We start from the raw sequence: 21,938 nt of genomic DNA on the forward strand, positions 1-21,938 counted from the left end.
AACACATGATCAAAAGGAGAACTGTAAAGATAAGTAAATGGACTAAAGTGCCTTCAGAAACTTCCTTCTATAGTCTTACTAAACAAACTTCAAGATCAAAACCTAGACCAAACAGTGACATTTATCGACCAAAATCTCATGACACAGCAAAAAGATCAAGACTGTGATCAGTCAAACTGAAATTACAGATTCTACCTCTTTTCCCCACAGATGTCTCCTTTAATTAGAGCTCCTAATGCAACGCTTAGCTAATTGGCTACACCTGCACTATAAATGTATATGACATCAGCATGGCTATGAAAACGGGTGAGAACATCTTATGAATTAACACTAACACAACATTCTTGAAAAAGGTTTACAACGGCTGCATCTGAAATCGCATACTTCAATAAAGAAAAACAGTTCTTAAACAGAGTAGTATGTCTGAAGTCACAGTATTCATAAAACAGTAGATGACCTACTATTTCTGCCAAGATTCTGAAGTGTGCATCCAGTGGATATTTTACTATCCCATGGGACCCTGGGAGAGGATTTGTGAATAGCACTGAAGTGGTGCAAATGACGCTGGTAGGTCACATGACAATGACATCTGGATTACATCCATACAAAACACATTCATATAGAACATACTGTTTTAAAGGAGAAGTTCACTTCCAGAAGTAAAATTTACAGATAATTTACTCACCCCCTTGTCATCCAAGATGTTTGTGTCTTTCTTTCTTCAGTCGATAAGAAATTATGTTTCTTGAGGGAAAAAAAAAAAAAAAAAAATCAGGAATTATCTCCATATAAAGGACTTCAATGGTGCCACCAAGTTTGAACTTCCAAAATGCAGTTTAAATGCAGCTCTAAACAATCCCAGCTGAGGAAGAAGGGTCTTACCTAGCAAAACCATCGGTCACTTCCGAAACAAATTGACAGTTTATATACTTTTTAACCTCTAATGCTTGTCTTGTCTAAGTCTTCGGTTCAATATGGTCAAGACAGTTAGGGTACTTTGAAAAACTCACATCTCGTTTTCTTATCCAAGTTCAAAATCATCCTACATCTCTGCAGAAGTACCGACCCAGTGTTTACAAAGTGAACATGGAAAGAAGATTAAACAAAAGGTAAAACAGCGATGTAGGATGATTTTGATGTTGAAGAAGAGAACGACACGGGAGTTTTTAGACGTACCCTAACCGTATTGACCCGGATTACACAAACTACGCATGCACGCTGCAGAGACGAGACAAGACGAGACGAGTTTAAAAAGTATATAAATTGACAATTTGTTTTGAAAATGACCGATAATTTCGCTAGATAAGACCCATCTTCCTCGGCTGGGATCGTTTAGAGCAGGGGTGTCAAACTCCTGTCCTGGAGGGCCACAGCCCTGCAGAGTTTAGATGCAACCATAATTAAACACACCTGATCCAACTAATCAAGTCCTTCAGGCTTAATTGAAAACTGCATAGTATGTGTGTTGGAGCAAGGTTGGAACAAAACTCTGCAGGGCTGCGGCCCTCCAGGAACTGAGTTTGACACCCCTGGTTTAGAGCCTTTTGAAGCTGCATTTAAACTGCATTTTGGAAGTACAAACTTGGGAGCACCATTAAAGTCGACTATATGGAGATAATTCCTAAATTGTTTTCCTCAAGAAACATAATTTCTTATCGACTGAAGAAAGAAAGACATGAACATTTTGGATGACAAGGGGGTGAGTAAATTATCTATACATTTTTGTTCTGGAAGTGAACTTCTCCTTTAACAGTCTGTACCTACTCAGAGAGTATGTGTTTTCAGATGCAGCCAATGTCTTCAAGATTTTCAGCATTATTTCAGTCTTTGGTCTGGCATGATCCTTCATAAATCATTTTAATATGCTGATTTGGTGCTCAAGAAATCTTATCATTATTAATGTTGAAAACAGTTTTGCTTCTTTAATATTTTTGTGGAAATCATGATTTTGTTTTCAGGACTCAACAGCAAATTCAAAAGAATGACCCCAAACTTTTAAAAAGTAGTGTATATATGAAAAATAAGGTAAGACTCAGAAGTAGCAACTACTATGGGTGTTATGAGCCAGAGGTACTAGAAGCACCAAGCGTTATTTTACCAAGAAAAGTCTGCAACAAAAAATCTAAATCAATAATGAAGATACACCAGCCACTGCATCAAGAAATTAAGCTTTAGTAACTGAATTTGACAAAGGTCAAAATAAATTAGAAGCACTGTGAAAAATAATGCGCCACAATCACAGGCATTCTCATCCAGACAAGATTAGACTTCTTTGAAAAAAAAACAAGTAATTTTCTCTATAATATTAAGAAAGGTTGTGTCAAGGGGAAAAAAAAAACATGTTCGATTAAAATCATATTTTAAATAAAAATTAAGACCAAAATAAAAGTCTAAACTACTCATAAATTACAAATGAAATATTGTTAAAAATGTAATTGTTATGGATTTACATCTGAAAGATTTATATTTTAATAAAATAGCAAAAAAATACATAAATGAAAGCAAAATCTTAATAGGTCAATATAACCCTTCTAATTAAATTATTATTGCTGTTTCACTAGTGACAAATTTAGGGAGAGGACAAATATTTAAAAATTTTCTGAAAACACAATGAGAATAAACTGCACAATTACTAGAAATGTGTACCTTTGATATTATACAATTTGCATATATACAAATTGTTTTGGAAAAATAATTTTTTTAAGACGTTTCCAACTCTTTACTATTTTGGACCAATTCTGTAGAATGGCCCATATACAGAGTTTTAATGCAAAAATATCCATAAATACTTACAGTAAATGATATACAGGTAAATATAGCATTTGGGGACCAAGGAGCAAACAGGGAAGTGTGGTGCGATTGAGGGCAAGGAAACACATTCCTCCTGTTTGGTTCCAGCAGATTAACGATGTGGGGAAGGCTTCTGAAAACCTGACTTATGTGCTGTTCTGGGGCTCTGAAGGTTTTGAACCAGAGCTAGGCCTATCATTGAATCCAGACCTCCTCATTTCACTCTCCCACTAAATCCATCCAGCTTGTACGATTATGAATTTGTGTGCATTAAAACTGACTCACCTGCACAGCACACTGGTGCCTGCAAGGTCTTAACAACTAAATATGAAATGGCATTTACAGTGGAAGAACAATCAAACTTCCTCTGCCAAGCAAATATGCATTTAATTATAATATAATAGCAGCCAAAAAATAATGATGGATTGAACGAAGAAAAGCACCATTAACCCTGAGCGCATGACCTGCCATTTGATCTGCTCTTGGGCCTTGAAACAAAAACGTTGAGGGGAAAAAACAGGGTGATCCTCTAAAACGATTTAGTAATTCCTGAAGTGAAGTTTGGTCGGGCGGCATGTATAGCCTGGGTTCACAGAGGCTGTGTCTGTATGTGTGTGTGTGAGACTGCCTGACCAGATTGCGGTTGAGAAACAGTCCCATGAATCCCATACTGATCAAGCTCTCCTTCCCCAATCCCTAATTACATACAGAGCCCTGTGGTGGGACAGCAGCAGAGGAACACCGCTGACCCCGGACGAAAGACAGGGTGTGTGTGGTGAGATCAAGTCATACCGAATGTATAAACATCAGTTGCGGGCCAAAGGCGGGTGTGTTGAAGCTGTGTAGATTTGTGTACTCCAGAGTTTAAGTGTGAAAGCGCGGGAGAAAAGTCTGCGGAAAGAGTCCGGCTGTCCAGGGGCTTTTCTGAACAGCGAGACGCGGACTTAGGAGGTGGATTTGCACAGCAACTGCAACATGACAAAGCATCAAGGGCTAATTCTAGAACAAGGAGACAGACAGACTGACAGGCAGACAGGCAGTCAAAAGAGCCCAAGGAATTCAACAGCTCCTGCTCCCAGTTCTCCATTTCCCATGCTGCTAATCCTGCCTAGTCCCTCTCACATGTTCCAGAGCAGGTAACTGCTGCTAATGCCACCACATGCTTTATATTTAAAGGGTACAGGGCATGCGGGGCAAAACAGAACGCTCTTATTGCAAACTGTCGAAGAGGAGGCAGAAGCAGAGGGTGTACACACATAACACTTTGGAAAAATATATAAGATAATATATAGACTATAGAATAAAATATAGACTCTGTTTTATTTAATTTTTTTTCCAAATTCCATTTTATTTTTCTAAACTCTGTTTTAATGGTTAAATGAAAAAAATATATTCAAAAAACCATGTCTAATTAATTGAAATCATGAAGTTTACACAATTTAACAGTAATGCATTCAGTGTTCAACAAAAACATTTTTTTTTTTTTAATTTTTAAACTCCGTTTCAAGGGTTACATTTTAAAATATTAATTAGATAGCGTTTTTGAGGGCCTATGAAATACATTTTATTTTTTTCTCAAATTCTTTTATTTTTTTTTATTTTTCTTGCTTGTTTTATTTTTCCATTTTAATTTTTCTAAACTCTGTTTTAATCGTTAAACTAAAAAATATAAATCAAAAAACATTCCAATTATTTGAAATCCTGGATTTTAAACTATTTAACAGCAATTTATTAAACATTTAACAAAACTAAATTTTTAAGGCCCTATGAAATATATATATATATATATATATATATATATATTTTTTTTTTTTTTTTTTTTCAAATTCAGTTCCAAATTCTGAATATTGTTTGAATATTTTTGTGTTTTCTTTTTTTCATTTTCATTTTTCTTTTTTAATGGTTAAATTAAAAAAAGCATAATTGAAATCATGGGATTTACACAATTTAACAGCACTTTATTAAATGTTTAATTATTAATTAAAAAGGCCCTATAAAATATAATATATTCTTGAACAGTGTGTATTCAATATCTACTGGCAGATTAATGTAAAATGTTTAACACTTGTCTGATAACAAGATGGTGTAGACATAATGTGCATCGCAAGATGTTGTTTAATGAAATAAGGTCAAATCAAAATGCTTTTGTCAAATCTTAAATTAGATGCTTGACATAACATATGAGTGCTTATGAACACAACTGTATTTATTACTTTATAACAGCACCACATTCTGCTGCTGTGTGAATGCAGCCGGAGAGAATCAGAAGTGGATGGAGTGCCGCAGCCGGTCCCACATCCCTCCACTCACTGAGTGAGATCTCACTCCCACTGTGCCCTTGTAAACACATTCTCCAGCGGTAAGGCTATCTGCTACAGTGCACTTGTGCTGGCTTTGGGGCTGGGTCACAGGCAGCCAGCACTGCTTTAAGCCCTCCTCACAGGGCCTGCCAAGTGAAGTCAGCCTGGTACACTGTGCAGCGCTTGCAAAGCCCTCTCCCACGGCTATTAGTGACCATTCATCTGGGGAGCCTGGGAAAATGCCTCTGAACCCGGCAGACCATCAGGGGGAACGGCCTGCCAGGTGTTCCCTCCCCCTCTGCCACACCAGCACTGTAAGCCCTGGCACCTGTGGGAAAGAGGAAGGGCTCGGCAAGGAGGAGGGGTATGAAGAAACTTCCCACCTCGTCTCTCCTCCCATTTATCCATAAAGACTCGTCAGATCAAACGCACTTATGTGGGGAAACATGCAAATCTCTAAGTTACCTAAAAACGGGTGAAAGCGCAAACAGCTGTTCATGGTCTGCTGTAATTGTAACTGCCTCAGTGTGGCTGAATTTGATGGAGGGCTTCTTGGTTTACAATGTAGGATTTAGTACGTATGAGACTACAGTAAAAGAACATTAGGCGACTACCATATGGACAAATAACCTTTACAACCCTGAAAAACAAACAACCTGTTTAAAACAAAGAACTAATAAGAAATGACCTCCACCCTCACTAGTTACCATAATTTCATTTCCACTACATCATAAGCAAATTAATTACATTTATAATATTTTGATACCAATACAATATATTTACAAAAATATTACAAAAAATGTTTTAAATCTACACTACCAGTCCAAACTTTTTGAACAGTAAGATTTCTAATGTTTTTAATGCTTTTTAAAGAAGTCTGCTCACCAAGCCAGTATTTATTTGATCCAAAATACAGCAAAAGCAGTAATATTGTGAAATATTTGTACTATTTAAAATGTGAAATTTAAAATGTAATTTATTTCTGTGATCAAAGCTAAATATTCAGCTTCATTACTCCAGTCTTCAGTGTTACATGATCCTTCAGAAATCATTCTAATATGCTGATTTGCTGTTTAAGATACATCTATTATTATTATTCTTTTTATTATTATTATTATCATCAATATTTAAAACAGTTGAGTACATTCTTTGATGAATAGAAATCTTCAAATCTTTTGTCTGGTAGTATCTGTATTGCTTCTTATCTCCAAAGCTGCATTTATTTGATCAAAAATACAGAAAAAAAAAAAAAAAGAATTTTAATAATAAAATATTTTATTATACTGAATAAAATTAAAATAAAAAAACATAAATAATACTTAACAATATACAAATAATAATACATTTAAAAAATAATAATAATAAATAACATTTAATATAAATAAATAATAATATAAATAATTAAAAAACAAATTAAGATAATAAAAATATATTTTTTAAAAATATATAAATTTAATATGTATTATACAGAATAACTGTTTTCAACACGAAGAAATGTTTGTTGAGCACAAAGTCAGTAAAATATATTTTAATATTTTATTATATTTATCTGACAGAAATTAACATTTCACAATATTTATAAAATATTAAATAACAATATAATAATAATAATAATAATAATAATAATAATAATAATATATTTTTTAATAATACCAATTTTTTTCCAAATTCAGTTTTTTTTTTCCTTTTCATGTTTTGCGATTCTGTTTTTTTTTTTTTCTAAATAGTTAATTTACAGAATTTAACAGCAATTTATTAAACATTTAACAAAAACAATTAACATTTTTTTCCATTTTAATTTTTCTGGATTCCTTTTTTTCCTTTTAATTTTTTCTAGACTCTATTTTAATGGTTAAATTATAAAATATTAGTCAAAAAACATGTCTAACTAACTGAAATCATGAAACACAATTTACACAATTTAACACCAATTTAGTAAAAGCCCTATTTTTTTTTCTCATTTTTACATTTTTAAGGCCTCATTAAATACGTTTCATTGTCTTGTTTTCTTTTTTCAAATTCAGTTTTATTTTTTACTAAATTACAAATTCTGTTATAAATTAAATAAAAATAAACAAATAAAATAAAATATTTAAAAAAAAAAATTAAACATATATAAATATGTAAAACATTTCTTATTATTATCAGTGTTGAAAACAGTTCTTCTGTATAATATTTGTGCAAACTGTGATACGTTTTTTTCAGGATTGATAAACAAGTTCAAAAGAAAAGCATTTATTTAAAATAGCAATTTCTGTATTAAAAATAAGCCTATACTGTTACTTTTAATCAATTTAATTAAAAAGAAATCAAGAAAGAAAGAAGAAAGAAATTAGTTCTATGTTCACTTACTTAAAATGATTTCACGTTTCCACCAGTCTTTCATGCTGATATAAAAGGAGAAAGAGTGCATATTGCATGATGACAGTAGTTTTAACAGTTACTGAAGACACCAGGAAGTACCAGGATTTGTACTGAGGTCCTGGCATGTTATATAGCAATGTTGTTGATAAATGCCAGTGATGCTTTAAAGTGTGACTACACAGTCGTACCACAACTGATGATTGAGTCATCAGTATCCCAATGTTTAGTCTATCAAAATCACTGCTAGTGCCCAAATTCGATACACTGATTTACACAAAATTGATTTCACACAATTTACTTGCATTCCAAACTGAAAGAACGCAAAGTGAGTCACTCGTTAAGTTCTCAAGTAAGAACTACGTTGCTTTCGTGAACTCTGTTGCCAGAAATTGATCTTTAAATTCATGGGTTTTCTCAGCAGAAATACGCCTGGAAAAATGAGGTGAGAGTAAGTTAAGAAAAAGAAAACAAGCTCCTCTTATCATGCTGTAACTCTTGCAGTGAAAGACACTGAGTTGATTTAGCTTCATTTTGGCAGACATTTTAAACAGCAATCTAATTAGCTCATGTTCTTCTTTTAAAACTAATAACTCTATCTGGAAATTGCAGCATCAGAGATTACATTAAGTATACTTGTAATGTAGAAACAGACTCTCAAGGGGGACAAACAGGGTCATAAGGGGCTGCAGGGAATTCTTAAAAGAGAAAAATCAGGAAGGAGTGCTAACAGTACATCTTACTCTAAAGATCATTATTTCTTAAAAAGGAGGAAAAGTCAGTGAGAAACCTTACTTTTGCCCTTTTCGGGGCAGATATGCTTCTACACGTCTACATAAAACAACGCAATTTGCTGTCTTCCAGTAGAAAACATTTCCTTGGTTAGTGTGCCAAGAGTCCGGCTCGTGCTTGCACCAAGCCAAGACATTTGGTGGGAAAAGTTCCCCCTTTCCCGCCCTCTCCAAAGCATAAATAAATCAACTCACTATGAGCTAATGGGGAAGCATGAGGTAGCCAGTCAGAGAGAAGCGACAAGGGCTGACATTTGGAAAATGGCCTTCGCAGCTGAGAGCGGAGCAGACTCTCAGGAAATGTGTCGGCATGTGACACGCTCGCTGGATGTGATAAATGTGACTTGCACGCACAAATCGCCACACACAGGTCGACAGTAGACACATCTAGACTGGAAATGAACACAAAACACCACGCTTGATGTATGAATGATGAAACCATGTAGATTTAAGTAGGCCGACACATACAAGAGAGGGAAAAAAAACGTCTCTAGTGTATGAGTGAGTTCACACAAAAGGATCTGGGGAGAGTTAATAGCTGTTGATAGCCGACAGCTGGAGTGGTCACATGTTCTGTGACTGGGAAATCGCAGAAGTCTTTGGGTATGTTCCAAATGCCTGAAAGTGTGCTGCAAAGTGGACTTTGCAAGGTATTCTGTCAATTTAATTGGAATTTTAAAATCGTAGGGAGGACGTGAGCACCTGAATTCCATTCATTTCATTACATTATAATTTAATTTTAATTTTAAAAGTATCTCTAATTTATTGATTTTATTCAAAATATTTTTTTTATTACTTTCTTTCTTTTTTCAGAAATAATGTGTTGTGTATTTACCTAGATTTTTCTGGTAAATACATTCTGGTAAATAATTTTTCTGGTAAATATTCCTTAAAAAAAATCCTTCAGAAATCTTTTGTCTGGTAATGTATCTGTATTGCTTCTTATCTCCAAAGCTGCATTTATTTGATCAAAAATACAGAAAAAAACAAACAAAAATAATAATAATAATAATTTTAATATAAAAATATTTTTATACAGAATAAAATTTAAATAAAACAATAAATAAAAAATATACAAATAATAATACATTTTATAAAATATAAATAATAACTAATATTAAATATAAATAAATAATAATATAAATAATTAAAAAACAAATATAATAAATAAAAATAATTTAAAAATTAAAATATGTATTATACAGAATAACCGTTTTCAACACTGATAATAATAAGAAATGTTTGTTGAGCACAAAGCCAGTAAAATATTATATTTTAACATTTTATTATATTTATCTGAAAGAAATTAACATTTTACTATATTTAATAAAATATTAAATAACAATAATATAATATAATATAATATAATATAATATAATATAATATAATATAATATAATATAATATATATATTTAATAATAATAATAATTATTATTATTATTATTATTATATTTTTTTATAATACCAATTCTTTTCCAAATTTTGTTTTTTTTCCATTTTAATTTTTTTTGGATTCTGTTTTTTTTTTTTTTCTAAACTCTGTTTTAATATTTACAATAAAATATTAATCAAAAAGCCATGTCTAATTAATTGGAATCATGGAATACTCGCAGAATGTAAAAATCCACTAATTTAACAGCAATTTATTAAACATTTAACAAAAACAATTAACATTTTTTTCCATTTTAATTTTTCTGGATTCCTTTTTCTTTTAATTTTTTCTAGACTCTATTAATAAAAAAACATGTCTAACTAACTGAAATCGTGAAACACAATTTAACACCAATTTAGTAAAAGCCCCATGAAATACGTTTTATTTTGTTTTTCTCAAATTCAGTTTATTTTTACCAAATTCTGTGTTTTTCATTAATTGCCTGAATTCCATTCATTTCATTACATTATAATTTAATTTTAATTTTAAAAGTATCTCTAATTAATTGATTTTATTCCAAATAACTTATTATTATTTTCTTTTTTCTTTTTTTTCCAGAAATAATGTGTTGTGTATTTACCTTTATTTTTCTGGTAAATTTTTTTTTTTTTAAAGTTTTAATAATAATTTTATTAGTAGTAGTAGCAGCAGTACTATCATTACATCTAGTAATATATTTCTCTCACAGTTTCTTCAAGTTAAACCAAATTTTATTTTGACACATTGAAGACCTTCGACTTACTGTTTGTATATGATATGACTATATTTTTTCTCAAAAGAAACTAAACTAAAATGCTCATGAAGTGACTCTCAGGGCAGTTATTAGCTTCATGTGGTCATGTACTCATATATTGACGCTTCAGAGACTAAAAACACAGCGTACATTGCACACACTTCAGTATGTGTGTAGTAGATGAAACCGCATGTCTTCGCCATTCGTTCACACAGAAATACGCAGAACATACAGGTTTTATATTTAAAGTATTGGGGCTTAATATTCACAGACACTAGTCAGTATCATTTTGATTTAAGTGTAATGACCTACTTTTGATTTATTCATTGAAAATATGGCAAATTCCGCAAGATTCCGCATTATACAGTAAATTCCATTTTTATGACTGGAATCTGCAATTCCGTCCACGTTTTCCACATCGCGGAAATCACAGGGACCTATTATACACATTACTGGTCAAAAGATTATGATTTTATTTATGCTTTTGAAAGAAGAAGTTTCCTATGTTCACCAAGGCTGCATTTCTTCAACAGAAAATACAGTAAAAGCAGTAATACTGTGAATAATCGTGAACACTGTGAATCATGCGTTTTCTATTTTAATACATTTTAAATGCAATTTATTCCTGTGATGGCCAAGCTGCATTTTCAGCAGCCGTTACTCCAGTCTTCACTGTCATATACATTCCCATAAGAGACAAAAATGTACAGAGATACTGCTATATTTGCTGGGTGAGCACTCTTGCATGTGTATATCTCTGGGAAGGATATCAGCAGGTTAGTGTTTGACCTCTACACTGAGCATGTGACCCTTGCATGTATTTCCCAGTCACAGTCCAGCTCCATTTCCTGCCGGAGGCCTAAAAATACTTTAAACTTCTATGTTTATGGACACAACTGAACAAGACAGTCTGTCCATGCACACACCCTGCGAGTGTTTCATCATTTGTTATGCTTATCTGTCAGAGATAATGAGTCAGTCTTTCTGATATATTAGACAATAACCCTGTTCTCACCTGGCCCAAGGGCGAGACATCACATTTCTCACAGCCGTTATATACACAGTGAGCAGTGATTCATGATGTGCTCGTCAGGTTAACTAATGACATATCTGAAAATCAATCTCTAATGAGAAGTTCTGGACACATTCACTGTGTCATGGGTGAAAGTTGAGGTAAGTCAATCTTTATTTGGAAAAAGCAACTAGTGACAGGTCCTAAAAACCCCAATATTCAGCGCCAGACTAAAAACAATCCACATCTTGTTCTTTGACTTTTATCCCAGCAGCGAAATGAGAGGAGTAAAACAAGCAAAACTGCGTGTAATACTAGCACTAAACAAGAACAGAGAGAGATGAGCACCTCTGCAGCGGTGCAGCCTTGCCTTGACGTGCCGTGAGAGGGGCAGCAACATCTAAAGAGGAGAAATTTCTTTTTATGAGCTTAACTGCCCTGTAATCTACCTCTCTCAGCAGGACCTGGCTCATGCAGTGAGTCAGCCTTTTACTGGCTTTAAGTGCTACCTGTGCAAAAAGAACCACCTCCCTTAAGGCCCCAATACACTTCAACCTAACCCGAAATGCGAACGGGAGTGACGTCATTTCAAACTAAATCTGGCCAGCTCATAAGAATTGTTTGTTTTGGGAATCAGGTTACACTGGTTGAACTGTATTTTTTTCGTGCTGTAACACTAACACGGAGTCTACGCAGGATGCGAGCAATGCGAATAAAGACAATAAAAGCCAATTAATTCAGAGATCCTGTCTACACTGGATGCGTTGTGGCATGACGACAAATGTCCAACAGTAAACCAATGTCTTTTTCTAATTATGATGCATTTAAAGGAGCAGTTCACTTCCAGAACTTACTTTCTTCAGTCGAAAAGAAATTATGTTTTTTGAGCAAAATGTTTTAAGAATTATAGTGGACTTCAATGCTGCGCGCGAGTTTGAATGCCCAAAATGCGGTATCAATACAGCTTCAAAGGGCTCTAAACGATCCCAGCCAAGGAATAAGGGTCTTATCTAGTAAAACGAACGGTCACTAAAAAAAATAAAATGTATATACTCTTTAACCTCAAATGCTTGTCTTGTCTAGCTCTGTGATGTGCATGCATGTAATCTGGGTCAATACAGTTGTAGTACAATACAGGGTAGATTAAAAAACTCCCATCTCATTTTCTCCTCCAACTTCAAAATTGTCCTACATTGCTGTTTTACCTTTTTTTGCAAAGGGCGCTTGACGTTCTTTCCACGTTCACTTTGTAAATACTGGGTCGGTACTTCTGCAGTGATGTAGGACGATTTTAAAGTTGGAGGTTATATTATCTGGAGTAACATTATCTATAAATTTTTGTTCTGGAAGTGAACTACTCCTACTTCTCACATACGCGATACGATGTACGCGTCCGATGTAAAACTCAAAAACTCATCAAATCCATTTTGGAATCAAATCAAATTACGAGCTTGTGAAACAAAATCAAATTAATTTGTGAATCTGTGTCAATACCCGACCCTGCTATGAACTATCTTTGAATAATTGGGCTGGGTAGCAGATTGTTCCTTTTGATTTGATTCAGAATCACACGTTCTTAAGACTCAGTTTGATGTGATTTCAATTCAGCTTGATTCTGAAATATTCAGTGTTGACTGTTCAGTTTCGTCTTGCCAATGCTGTAAATTATACAGGACAGTGTTTCAAACAGATTTAAACCAATAACTGATAACTGAATTGAATTTGTTCATGAAGCAAAGTGTTTGCTTCTCTAAACAGTAAGATTTGGTTATTTTAGGAATCAGGTTACAACGGTCTGAAAATGCAAAATCTGCTGACAACAGGCAGTGAAAGTTTGACTTTGGGATTTTGAGACTTGATATTAGGGTAAGTTTGTAATTCATCAAAAAAATTCAACATCCTTAGTCAACATACAGTTAAAACACAAAACAGTTAAAGAATTAGTTCACTCCAGAATTAAAATTTCCTGTTAATTTGCTCACCCTATGTTATCCAAGATGTTCATGTCTTTGGATCAGCGGGTTGAAGGTCCAAATTGCAGTTTCAGTGCAGCTTCAAACAGCTCTACATGATCTCAGCCAAGGAATAAGGGTCTTATCTAGTGAAACGAATGGTAATTTTCTAAAAAAAATTAAAATAAATAAAGATTTATATACTTTTTAACCACAAATGCTCGTCTTGCACTAGCTCTGCATCCAGAGCTCACGGATTACATAACCATGTTGGAAAGATCACATGTGATGTAGATGGAAGTACTGACCATAAAGCGAACATGCAAAGGCTAAGTCAACGCCCTTACAAAAACTACAAAAATGTTAAAATAATGATGTTGGATGATTTTGAAATTGGAGGAGAAAATGAAATATTGTTTGTTGCCCCACCCTACCTGTTTGAACCAGAAGCTGTATATGAACTTCCTTCTTTTAATAAAATGACCGATCATTTCACTAGATGAAGCGGCACTGAAACTGCAATTTGGACCTTTAATCCGTTGATCCCCAATGAAGTCCACTATATGGTGAAAAGTCCTAGAAAGTTTTCCTCAAAAACCTTAATTTCTTTTCGACTGAAGAAAGAAAGACATGAAACATCTTGGATGACATGGGGGTAAGTAAATTATCAGAAAATATAAATCCAGGGGTGAACTAATCCTTTAAAACACAATACAGAAATAACAAGGAAAAAACAGAGGCGGCCTGCAAATATGCTGCAGAGGAAGCCAAGTCAAACACTTTCACCACATCTCTATGGGGCTGGTGGAGACACCCTTGGGGAGTGCTACCTAGTCTCAACTAGTTTTTATTCTTGCTGGCATGCAGGTATAGCCTCAATTTCTCCACTTTGTTTTGAAATCTTTCCCTTCCTGCTGTGGGCCAACCATGTATAGAGTGCTCGAGTTGCGAAGCAGTGTGACACGTTTCATGTTTATGAAGGAGAGATCGTTTCTAAAGTGGGTGTGAGGGAAAGACGCAGGTCTTCACTTGCAGCTTGATCATGGGTAATTATATATTTCAATAGCCTATAGCAAATTGTCAAATATGCAGGTGTAACAGATATTTCACATATCTTGACACGTACATTCAGTATTGTATTGGAGTACAGTGGTGTTTGTGGTTCAAATGGGTAAAACAAAAATACATAAATCCAGTATAGTTAGCAGACATTATTGAACCTATTGAGCATGTCAGCGGCTTAAACTAAATGATGCAGTTAGATATCTACATTGCCAAATAAACAGCCACAACTCTAGAAATTAAATGCTATGAAATGCTGCCTATATATGCAGGTTACTAAACGTGCGCCCAACTACAGTGGCATGTGAAAGTTTGGGAACCCCTTGCAGAATCTGTGAAAATGTGAAAAATTTTAACAAAATAAGAGCGATCATACAAAATGCATGTTATTTTTTTATTATTTAGTACTGTCCTGAGTAAGATATTTTACATTAGAATGTTTACATATAGTCCACAAGACAATAAAATAGCTGAAATTATTTAAATAACCACCATTTTTTTTGTGATTGTTGTTCATAAGTCCCTTGTTTGTTCTGAACAGTTAAACTGAGCACTGTTTAGCACCAGAATTGTCTGAGCACCAGAATTTTTTGCATATTTGAACCCTTTCCAGCAGTGACTGTATAATTTTGAGATCCATCTTTTCACACTGAGGACAATTGAGGAACTCAAACACAACTATTAAAAAAGGTTCAAACATTCACTGATGCTTCAGAAGGAATCAAAGAGAACATTAAGAGCCGGGGGTTGAAAATTTGTTGAATTTGAAGATAAATTGTAGGTAAATTGTACTTAATTTGTCTTCTGGGAACCATGCAAGTATCTTTTGTTGCTTCTGAAGGGCAGTACTAAATGGAAAAAAAAGTTATTTCAACAAAATAAGAAATCTTCATCCTGTTCAAAAGTTTTCACCTCCTGGCTCTTAATGCAACGTGTTTCCTCCTGTTTTCACAGATTCTGCGAGGGGTTCCCAAACTTTCACATGCCACTGTATTTCTACTTCCCTACTATATAGTAGGCAAGATATATTATGTGAGATGAGTAGTATGTACAAATTCATAGTATTCATGAAACATTAGGTGAACAATGCCCAGATGTCCTACTACTTCTGCTGAGATTCTGAAGTGTGCATCTGATGAACATTCTAAAATATCCAAGTTAATAATAAATTAACACAACTAATAGGTCACTAGTACTGGTAGGTCATGTAATGGTGGATGTAGTATGTCCGAATTTCATTCATACTACTCACATTCATAATAAAACATGCTCGAAGTAAGTTTCAAACCTTACTAGAGAGTATGCATCTAGATGCAGCTTAGGTTTAAGAACGAAGCCTTTGTGTGCTCTACCTTCAAGACAGAGCGGGGCAGTCAGGGTGAGATCCTTCCTCGGTTTGGGTTGGATCTTCTGGTATCTGGCCTCTTGGAACTGCCTTACCCTCAGCTCCAACGCATCTCTAATCAGAACCCCCACCTCCTGTGCATACAAAAACACATAAGAGTTTGCAAACCTATCTGCGATCTTGGAAACAAAGACAAACCTTTGAAGGTGACATTCATCCTAAACTTTTTATATGGAGCTCAAATTTAACTAGAAGTGCTGCATGTAGAGTTAAACCTGGGAGGGAAAATCATTTGAAGCCTTTCGGGTGCGTGGGCCAATGAAAACATATAAGTTATAAAGGCAGAAAAAGGATGAGGGGAACCCCAAGAGTAGATCCAAATTCCAGATTCCTGCAGTATCAGTCTACTGAAATGTAAGAGGACATACACAAACAAACAGAAACACACCCTCATTCCCGTACCTTCCTGTGCTCTGGAGAGAACCAGCTGGCATCGTCTTTGCCGCCTAAGGGCAGTATGTGAAGATCCACCAGCACAGCAAAGTTCCCACACTTTGAGAGAGAAAAAGAGAGAAACAGGGGGGCTTAAACACAACAAAAAGAAGTCATCACTGAGCTGATTGAATGACACCTTCAAATCCATAGCTGAAGGCAAGTCACTCCATCCCCTTCCTCTTGTCTTTGTGCCTCTGCTTCCCCCCTCTGTGCACACCAGTTTTACAAGCTTTGTAAACGCACCTCATTAGCATTATGTCAGTAACCAGATACACTTGATCTCAAAGACGGTGGTGTTAAAACCAAAGCCGTGTGGAGGACTGACACAGCAAAGGATTTGAAGGATGCCCTGGCTAACCTGTTAGTTTATGGAAATGTGACGAGAAGAGAGCCAGATTTGGGGAGGCTGCAGAACTTTATGTGAAGAGTGGGATTCTTGAAGCGCTGCGTCAGCATGTCAGGGACAATAAGTCACGGCGGAGTAGGAGAGCCAGAGCCGTCGCGGCTATTTAGGCAATCGTTACATCTCCGCTCCACACTGGCCTGATTATGTTTTACACATGAGCGCGAGAGCAAGCCTGTCACTGAGCTTTGGTCCACTCACGCAGGCCTTTCCAGGACCACCCGCAAGAGGACGGAGAGGAGCCGGCGCTGAAGCATGTCAGCACCTGAGATGCCGTGGTGGACGCAAACTTGATTGACGCTAGGGGAAAACGAGCTGATGACATCATAGCGAAGCAGGCTAAAAGAAGAAATCCCCCTTTTCAAGACACAGTCCAGAACACATTCTAGAGCACTTCCAGTGTGCCTGATAAAACCCTGATCGGACACAAGAGAGTGAATGTGCATTTTAGTGGGCCTTGGAGAAGTCCTAAAGTGGCCCGGGCCAGGCAGTAATGTTCTGGGTTCTCCAAGGCCAGCTGGGAAGGGATGATGTGAGAGTGAATTAGAAGGGTGTGTTGGGTAAAGCCCATTGTTCAGCACTGCTCTCTGGCTACACTCATGTTCCCTCTCTTTACATCTCCTCTGTCTCTTACTCTCTCATCCCATAAGCGATGATTTATCCCTCCCCATACCGGAGGAATCTACAGCGACTGAGTAAATAAAACGTCTCCAGCATTCTCATTTGGCTTCTAACCTCCGAATTCATCTCCAGTCAAGCAGGATTACGGCACGTTATTAGCACACAGACAGGCCAAATTATGCTGCCAAATAGCTTTGTTTTTGACATGAAAGCATATTTTCCTCTAATTGCTGCTTTGTGTACATGAGGGTTAGTTTGGTGGCAGCCCTGCTGAACTTGAGGGACAGGCTGCCCCCTTGTGTTAGACGACGGAAGTCTTTTTTTTAAAAGATAAGTGGCTATATATAGGTGGTGACACATGAGACAACTCTGTTAGGATCTGTGTCAAGGCTGGTTTCATATCATTGTGATCACTACAGATACGTTCATTCCATCATCCATGATAAGTCCGATGAGGACTTTGAAGCCAAGAAAGAGTTAATCCTTTTCAGACGAGCGGAGACAAGAGCTAAAAGAAGAAACAGAGGCATCCTTATGTATGTGTGTATGTGGAGGACAGCAGATCCTTTAGAAAACACTGGGCGGCTTTCTCTTCACTTCTTTGTGCTGTGGCCATTCTGCGACTGACCAGTGGTTTCGGCTGACTGCCTTCCACAATTACCGTGGCGTGGGAAAGCATTGGAGGGGATGGACGGGAACTGTCAATCAGGCGGTGAAAAGGAGCACAGCTTCGATGATCCCATAATGTGTCTTCGTACGTTGCCTCTGGAACCACCACGTTATCGCATGCTGTTCTGTTTTTCTCCACTTTCTTTTCGAAATCCAAAATATGCCATTACAGAAGACTGTAGGAATGTTCCCAGTGTTAGCGAGGCATGTTCGCTCGGCCCTGTGTAACTATGGGACAGGAGAAACAGTAAACTGGATTTGCCTAATATGGGGGTCTGTCTTTAAATGTGCAGTTAACATGGGTTAATTCAACTGACGAGGGTGTTCGTGAAGAATTAGTGCAATTGGCGTTAAAGTGTTGCCAAAACTGATGTTGTTTTGGACCTCCTAACTGAGAAATGGTTAAAACAGAAGCAAGTGAGCAAATGGTGACAGAATTTTAATTTGTGGTGGAAGCTGAAAGATGGCTATTTGACTGGATGGAAAAGTCAGACAGACGCCACTCCGAGTTTTTTTTGTACATTTACCAACCATTCTGTTTGCATGAATGCAAGCAAGTTTACAATGTTGCTACGAGGCTACTATAAAAGAGATTTACATATCTGCATTCATATTTGATGTGTGTGAGACTTGTTGAGTCTCAAAATAGTTCAACTGCAAAACTACACAATAACAAGTACTACAGCCATCCAAACTCTATTATTATGGCAGTAAACAAGAAAATCCTTGGAGATCTGTATTAAAAGACAGCAGTTTTGCAATGGTTACTTTTGCAATGGTTTTGTTGAATGTCTAACAGAAAAGAAATAACAATCTGTCTGAAAACAGCTGAACCGAGAGATGACCTCTGACCTCAGCCGCTACACAACCTCTGTTAAACAATTCCTCTGCAGATACATGAAATTTCTCAGAAATGTAATCTAGGTTTGTTTGCGGAGTTTCTTTTGTTTGCAGAGTTACTTTTTCATGCACTGGTTTATTTTTCATCCACGTGAGATTTATTAGTCTGCTTATGTTAAACACCTGCAATGGTTTTAACAAATCCTTCATTGTTGCGCAATGAAAGTCTTGACAGCTCTTTGTCACATTCTAGAGGAAGAGTGATACTGTCTTCAGGAAACCCTTTGCAGATAGGATCATACAAGGTTTTCTTTATGTTCCCCATATAAATTATTGTATTTAGGGCTTGAGGCAAAGAACTGCTCCTTTCTTTTTTTTCATATCCTTTGTTTGTTGATCCACATTGAATACACCTGAGGCTTCCTGTGGGTCAATAGCCTCGTGATTAAACTCGTTCTTACCTTTCAGTCTTTATCTGATCAGTATGACCTGCCAAAACCACACTACAAAGGCACTGAATCCAAACAAACAATAAAACAGAACAGTACCAAATCAGTCTGCGCCACTCTGACCAAAGTCCACGGCTAAGCCGTGCTATTTTCAACTCTCAATCGCTGAGAAAACACATGAGACAAACCGGGTCGCTTTCGGCTTTTTGGATTCCTGGCTCTGCTCTACATCACTTGCAGTTCCCAAGATGCACCCTTGTTACCTTCTCTTATCAGTTTCACCCTCCCTAACTGTGCTTTCTCTTGCCCTCACTCTCTGATTAGTGTCGGGCAGTCGGCCCAGGAGCGTTTGTGCAGCAGTTGCCTGTTCGCCACCACACCTCCCTGCCCTTTTACCACCGCTATCGCTGCTGTGAGAACCAGACCCCCTTTCTCTGCACTTAGCTCCAGGGCTAACATTAACCAGCCACAGATGTTTATGCTGGGAGAGAGAGAGAATGAGAGACAGAGGGCAGCAGAAGCAGTCTCACTCAATAAAACTCCCCCCTTCGTCTAGCTCCGTCTTTGTCTTTGTAAGAGCGTCGCAGGTCGACCAACAGTCTCCGGAGCCTCAGGGAATTCTTTAGATCTATGGGTGTTGCCTGTTAAAAGTTTAAATCTTTGGTCTTGACTTGCTGATTTTGTATGGCATGAGTCACTTGGCGTTCCCTCAAGAGGGTCAACATTAGCTGTCAATCTTAAACAGCAAGAGAGCATAAGACACAAACAAGTTTAACTAGATTTTTACATGCAAAACCCAGTGCCATGATACTATTGTGATTTGGGTGGTTGCCAGGATGTTGCTGTAGGGTTGCTAAGGTGTTCTGTGATGGTTGGCAAACTGTACACCTTTCTTCTATAAGCCAAATGATTTGAGACTTCTCCATGTGTTGCGGTACTGTCGTGAATGCGCAATGATTACTGACACGGAAGAGAAGAAATTGTTGGATAAAGTCACTATTTTTGTTTTCTTTTTGCACAAAAAGTATTCTCGCAGCTTCATAAAATTGAACCACTGATGTCACATGGACTATTTTAACAATGTCCTTACTACCTTTCTAGTCCTGTTAGTTCCAAAAAAATCTTAATTTGTGTTCCGAAGATAAACTAAGGCTTTACGGGATTGGAACGACATGAGAGTAATTAATGACAGAATTTTTGGGTGAACTATCCCTTTAACTAAATAACATGAATATCTTGTAACACAAAACATCCTAATGTACAATACCAATAAAAAAAAAATAAGAAGAAATAAAATTACTAGAAAACCATACATTTGATCTTCTTTTGATAAAGGTATGTGGTTTTGTCAGATATCATCTCATGAGGTGGTTTCTTTTAATTACATATTTAGAGTGTGTGCTGGTGTTTGCTGCATGCAACAATGAACACAACAAGTTGTAATGTCTGGTTTGTTAACAAATGCTCTTTTGAACAAACTGTTTAAACAGACCCCCAAAATATTCAGACTTGATTATCAGTTGAATCAAACTCACTCAGCCTTAAATCAATCAGAGGCATAACTCGAAATGTACTCCCTCCCTCACTAAATCAGAAGTCATTTATCAGCTATGTGATTCTAAACAGACCATTACAGAGCTTTTTTTGGGCAATAAATTATATTGTTTAAAAACAAACCCCCCCAAAAAACAATATTTGGCAATTCTGTATTTTTAAACCAGAAAAGCTATTTGCTAAATTAAAGCAATTTGTTTAAAAGCCAATGTTTATTACAGGGGCCAATAAATCCCTAATCATTTTTCAGTCTGGAGCCACTGCTTAGGGTCAGGGGTTTTGAAAACCTTAACACAAACCACTAATAAATCAGTGTGATTATGACTAAGCTGGTCTTTATTTCTAGAAACTCTGAAGTGCTCTCCGAGTTAATCTCTGGATGTTAGCACACCTGAATGGAGTTGTGTTTTTTCCATATGCGAGGACACAACCCAGAAGCAAAATTCCAACAGCAAGAACAGGCAGGAATATCACCTGGTAAGCTTTACAAACAATTGAACAATATCAGAAAGATCCCAAGAATTCTAGTAAAAAGGAAGTATCGGAAGACAGGAAAAATTAAACAACCATCCCTCCACTTCCTTACACTGTTATTTAACCGTGGTTTACAGAACTACTGCTAAACTACCTAAATTAGGGTTTGTAAATCTAAACATCTGCAGCGACAAACTAAAAAAAAAAATCTATCTCGGACATTATCTAAAAACGCAGTACGTAAGAATTCTATTACATCTTCCCATGTCTATTAAGTTGCATCCATCCCAGTTTTCCCTCTGTGTTTCAGAAATGACAACATATTTCCTTGATCCGATGACAGTAACAGGATGCTTGGAGGTCCAAGTGTGTGGTCCGTATCTACCAGGGAAGTCGACCTAGCACATAAACCAGAGCCAAGACATCTGTCATACTACCCAGCACTTAACGTTCATACTCAAAAACAAGAATCACGCTCTCCCACCATCTCCCACACCAGATGGGTATAACAGGAGAGTGGCGTGGCAGGTCTTGTGTAAATATTCAGTGTCTTCTGAGGCGTTAAGGAGAAAGTCAGGGCCTCGACTTGTAGCATGAGTCAACCTACGTGGGAGTATCTCATTGCCTACAAGAACTGCACTGCACAGTGGAAACA

At 36.3% G+C, this 21,938-nt stretch overlaps 1 protein-coding gene across 1 annotated transcript in view; it reads right to left on the reverse strand.

Annotated features, from left to right (window-relative positions):
- Nucleotides 1-21,938, reverse strand: part of slx4ip (SLX4 interacting protein) — a 52,297-nt gene that overhangs the window by 26,062 nt on the left and 4,297 nt on the right. Inside the window, exons 3-4 of the mRNA XM_051125373.1 lie at nucleotides 16,241-16,330; nucleotides 15,786-15,912 (exon numbers count right to left, since the gene is read on the reverse strand). Coding sequence (XP_050981330.1) covers nucleotides 15,786-15,912; nucleotides 16,241-16,330 — 217 coding nt within the window. The remainder of the gene's footprint in view (nucleotides 1-15,785; nucleotides 15,913-16,240; nucleotides 16,331-21,938) is intronic.

Source organism: Labeo rohita, chromosome 13 (assembly GCF_022985175.1).
Source record: "Labeo rohita strain BAU-BD-2019 chromosome 13, IGBB_LRoh.1.0, whole genome shotgun sequence".
NCBI classification, from domain to species: Eukaryota; Metazoa; Chordata; class Actinopteri; order Cypriniformes; family Cyprinidae; genus Labeo; species Labeo rohita.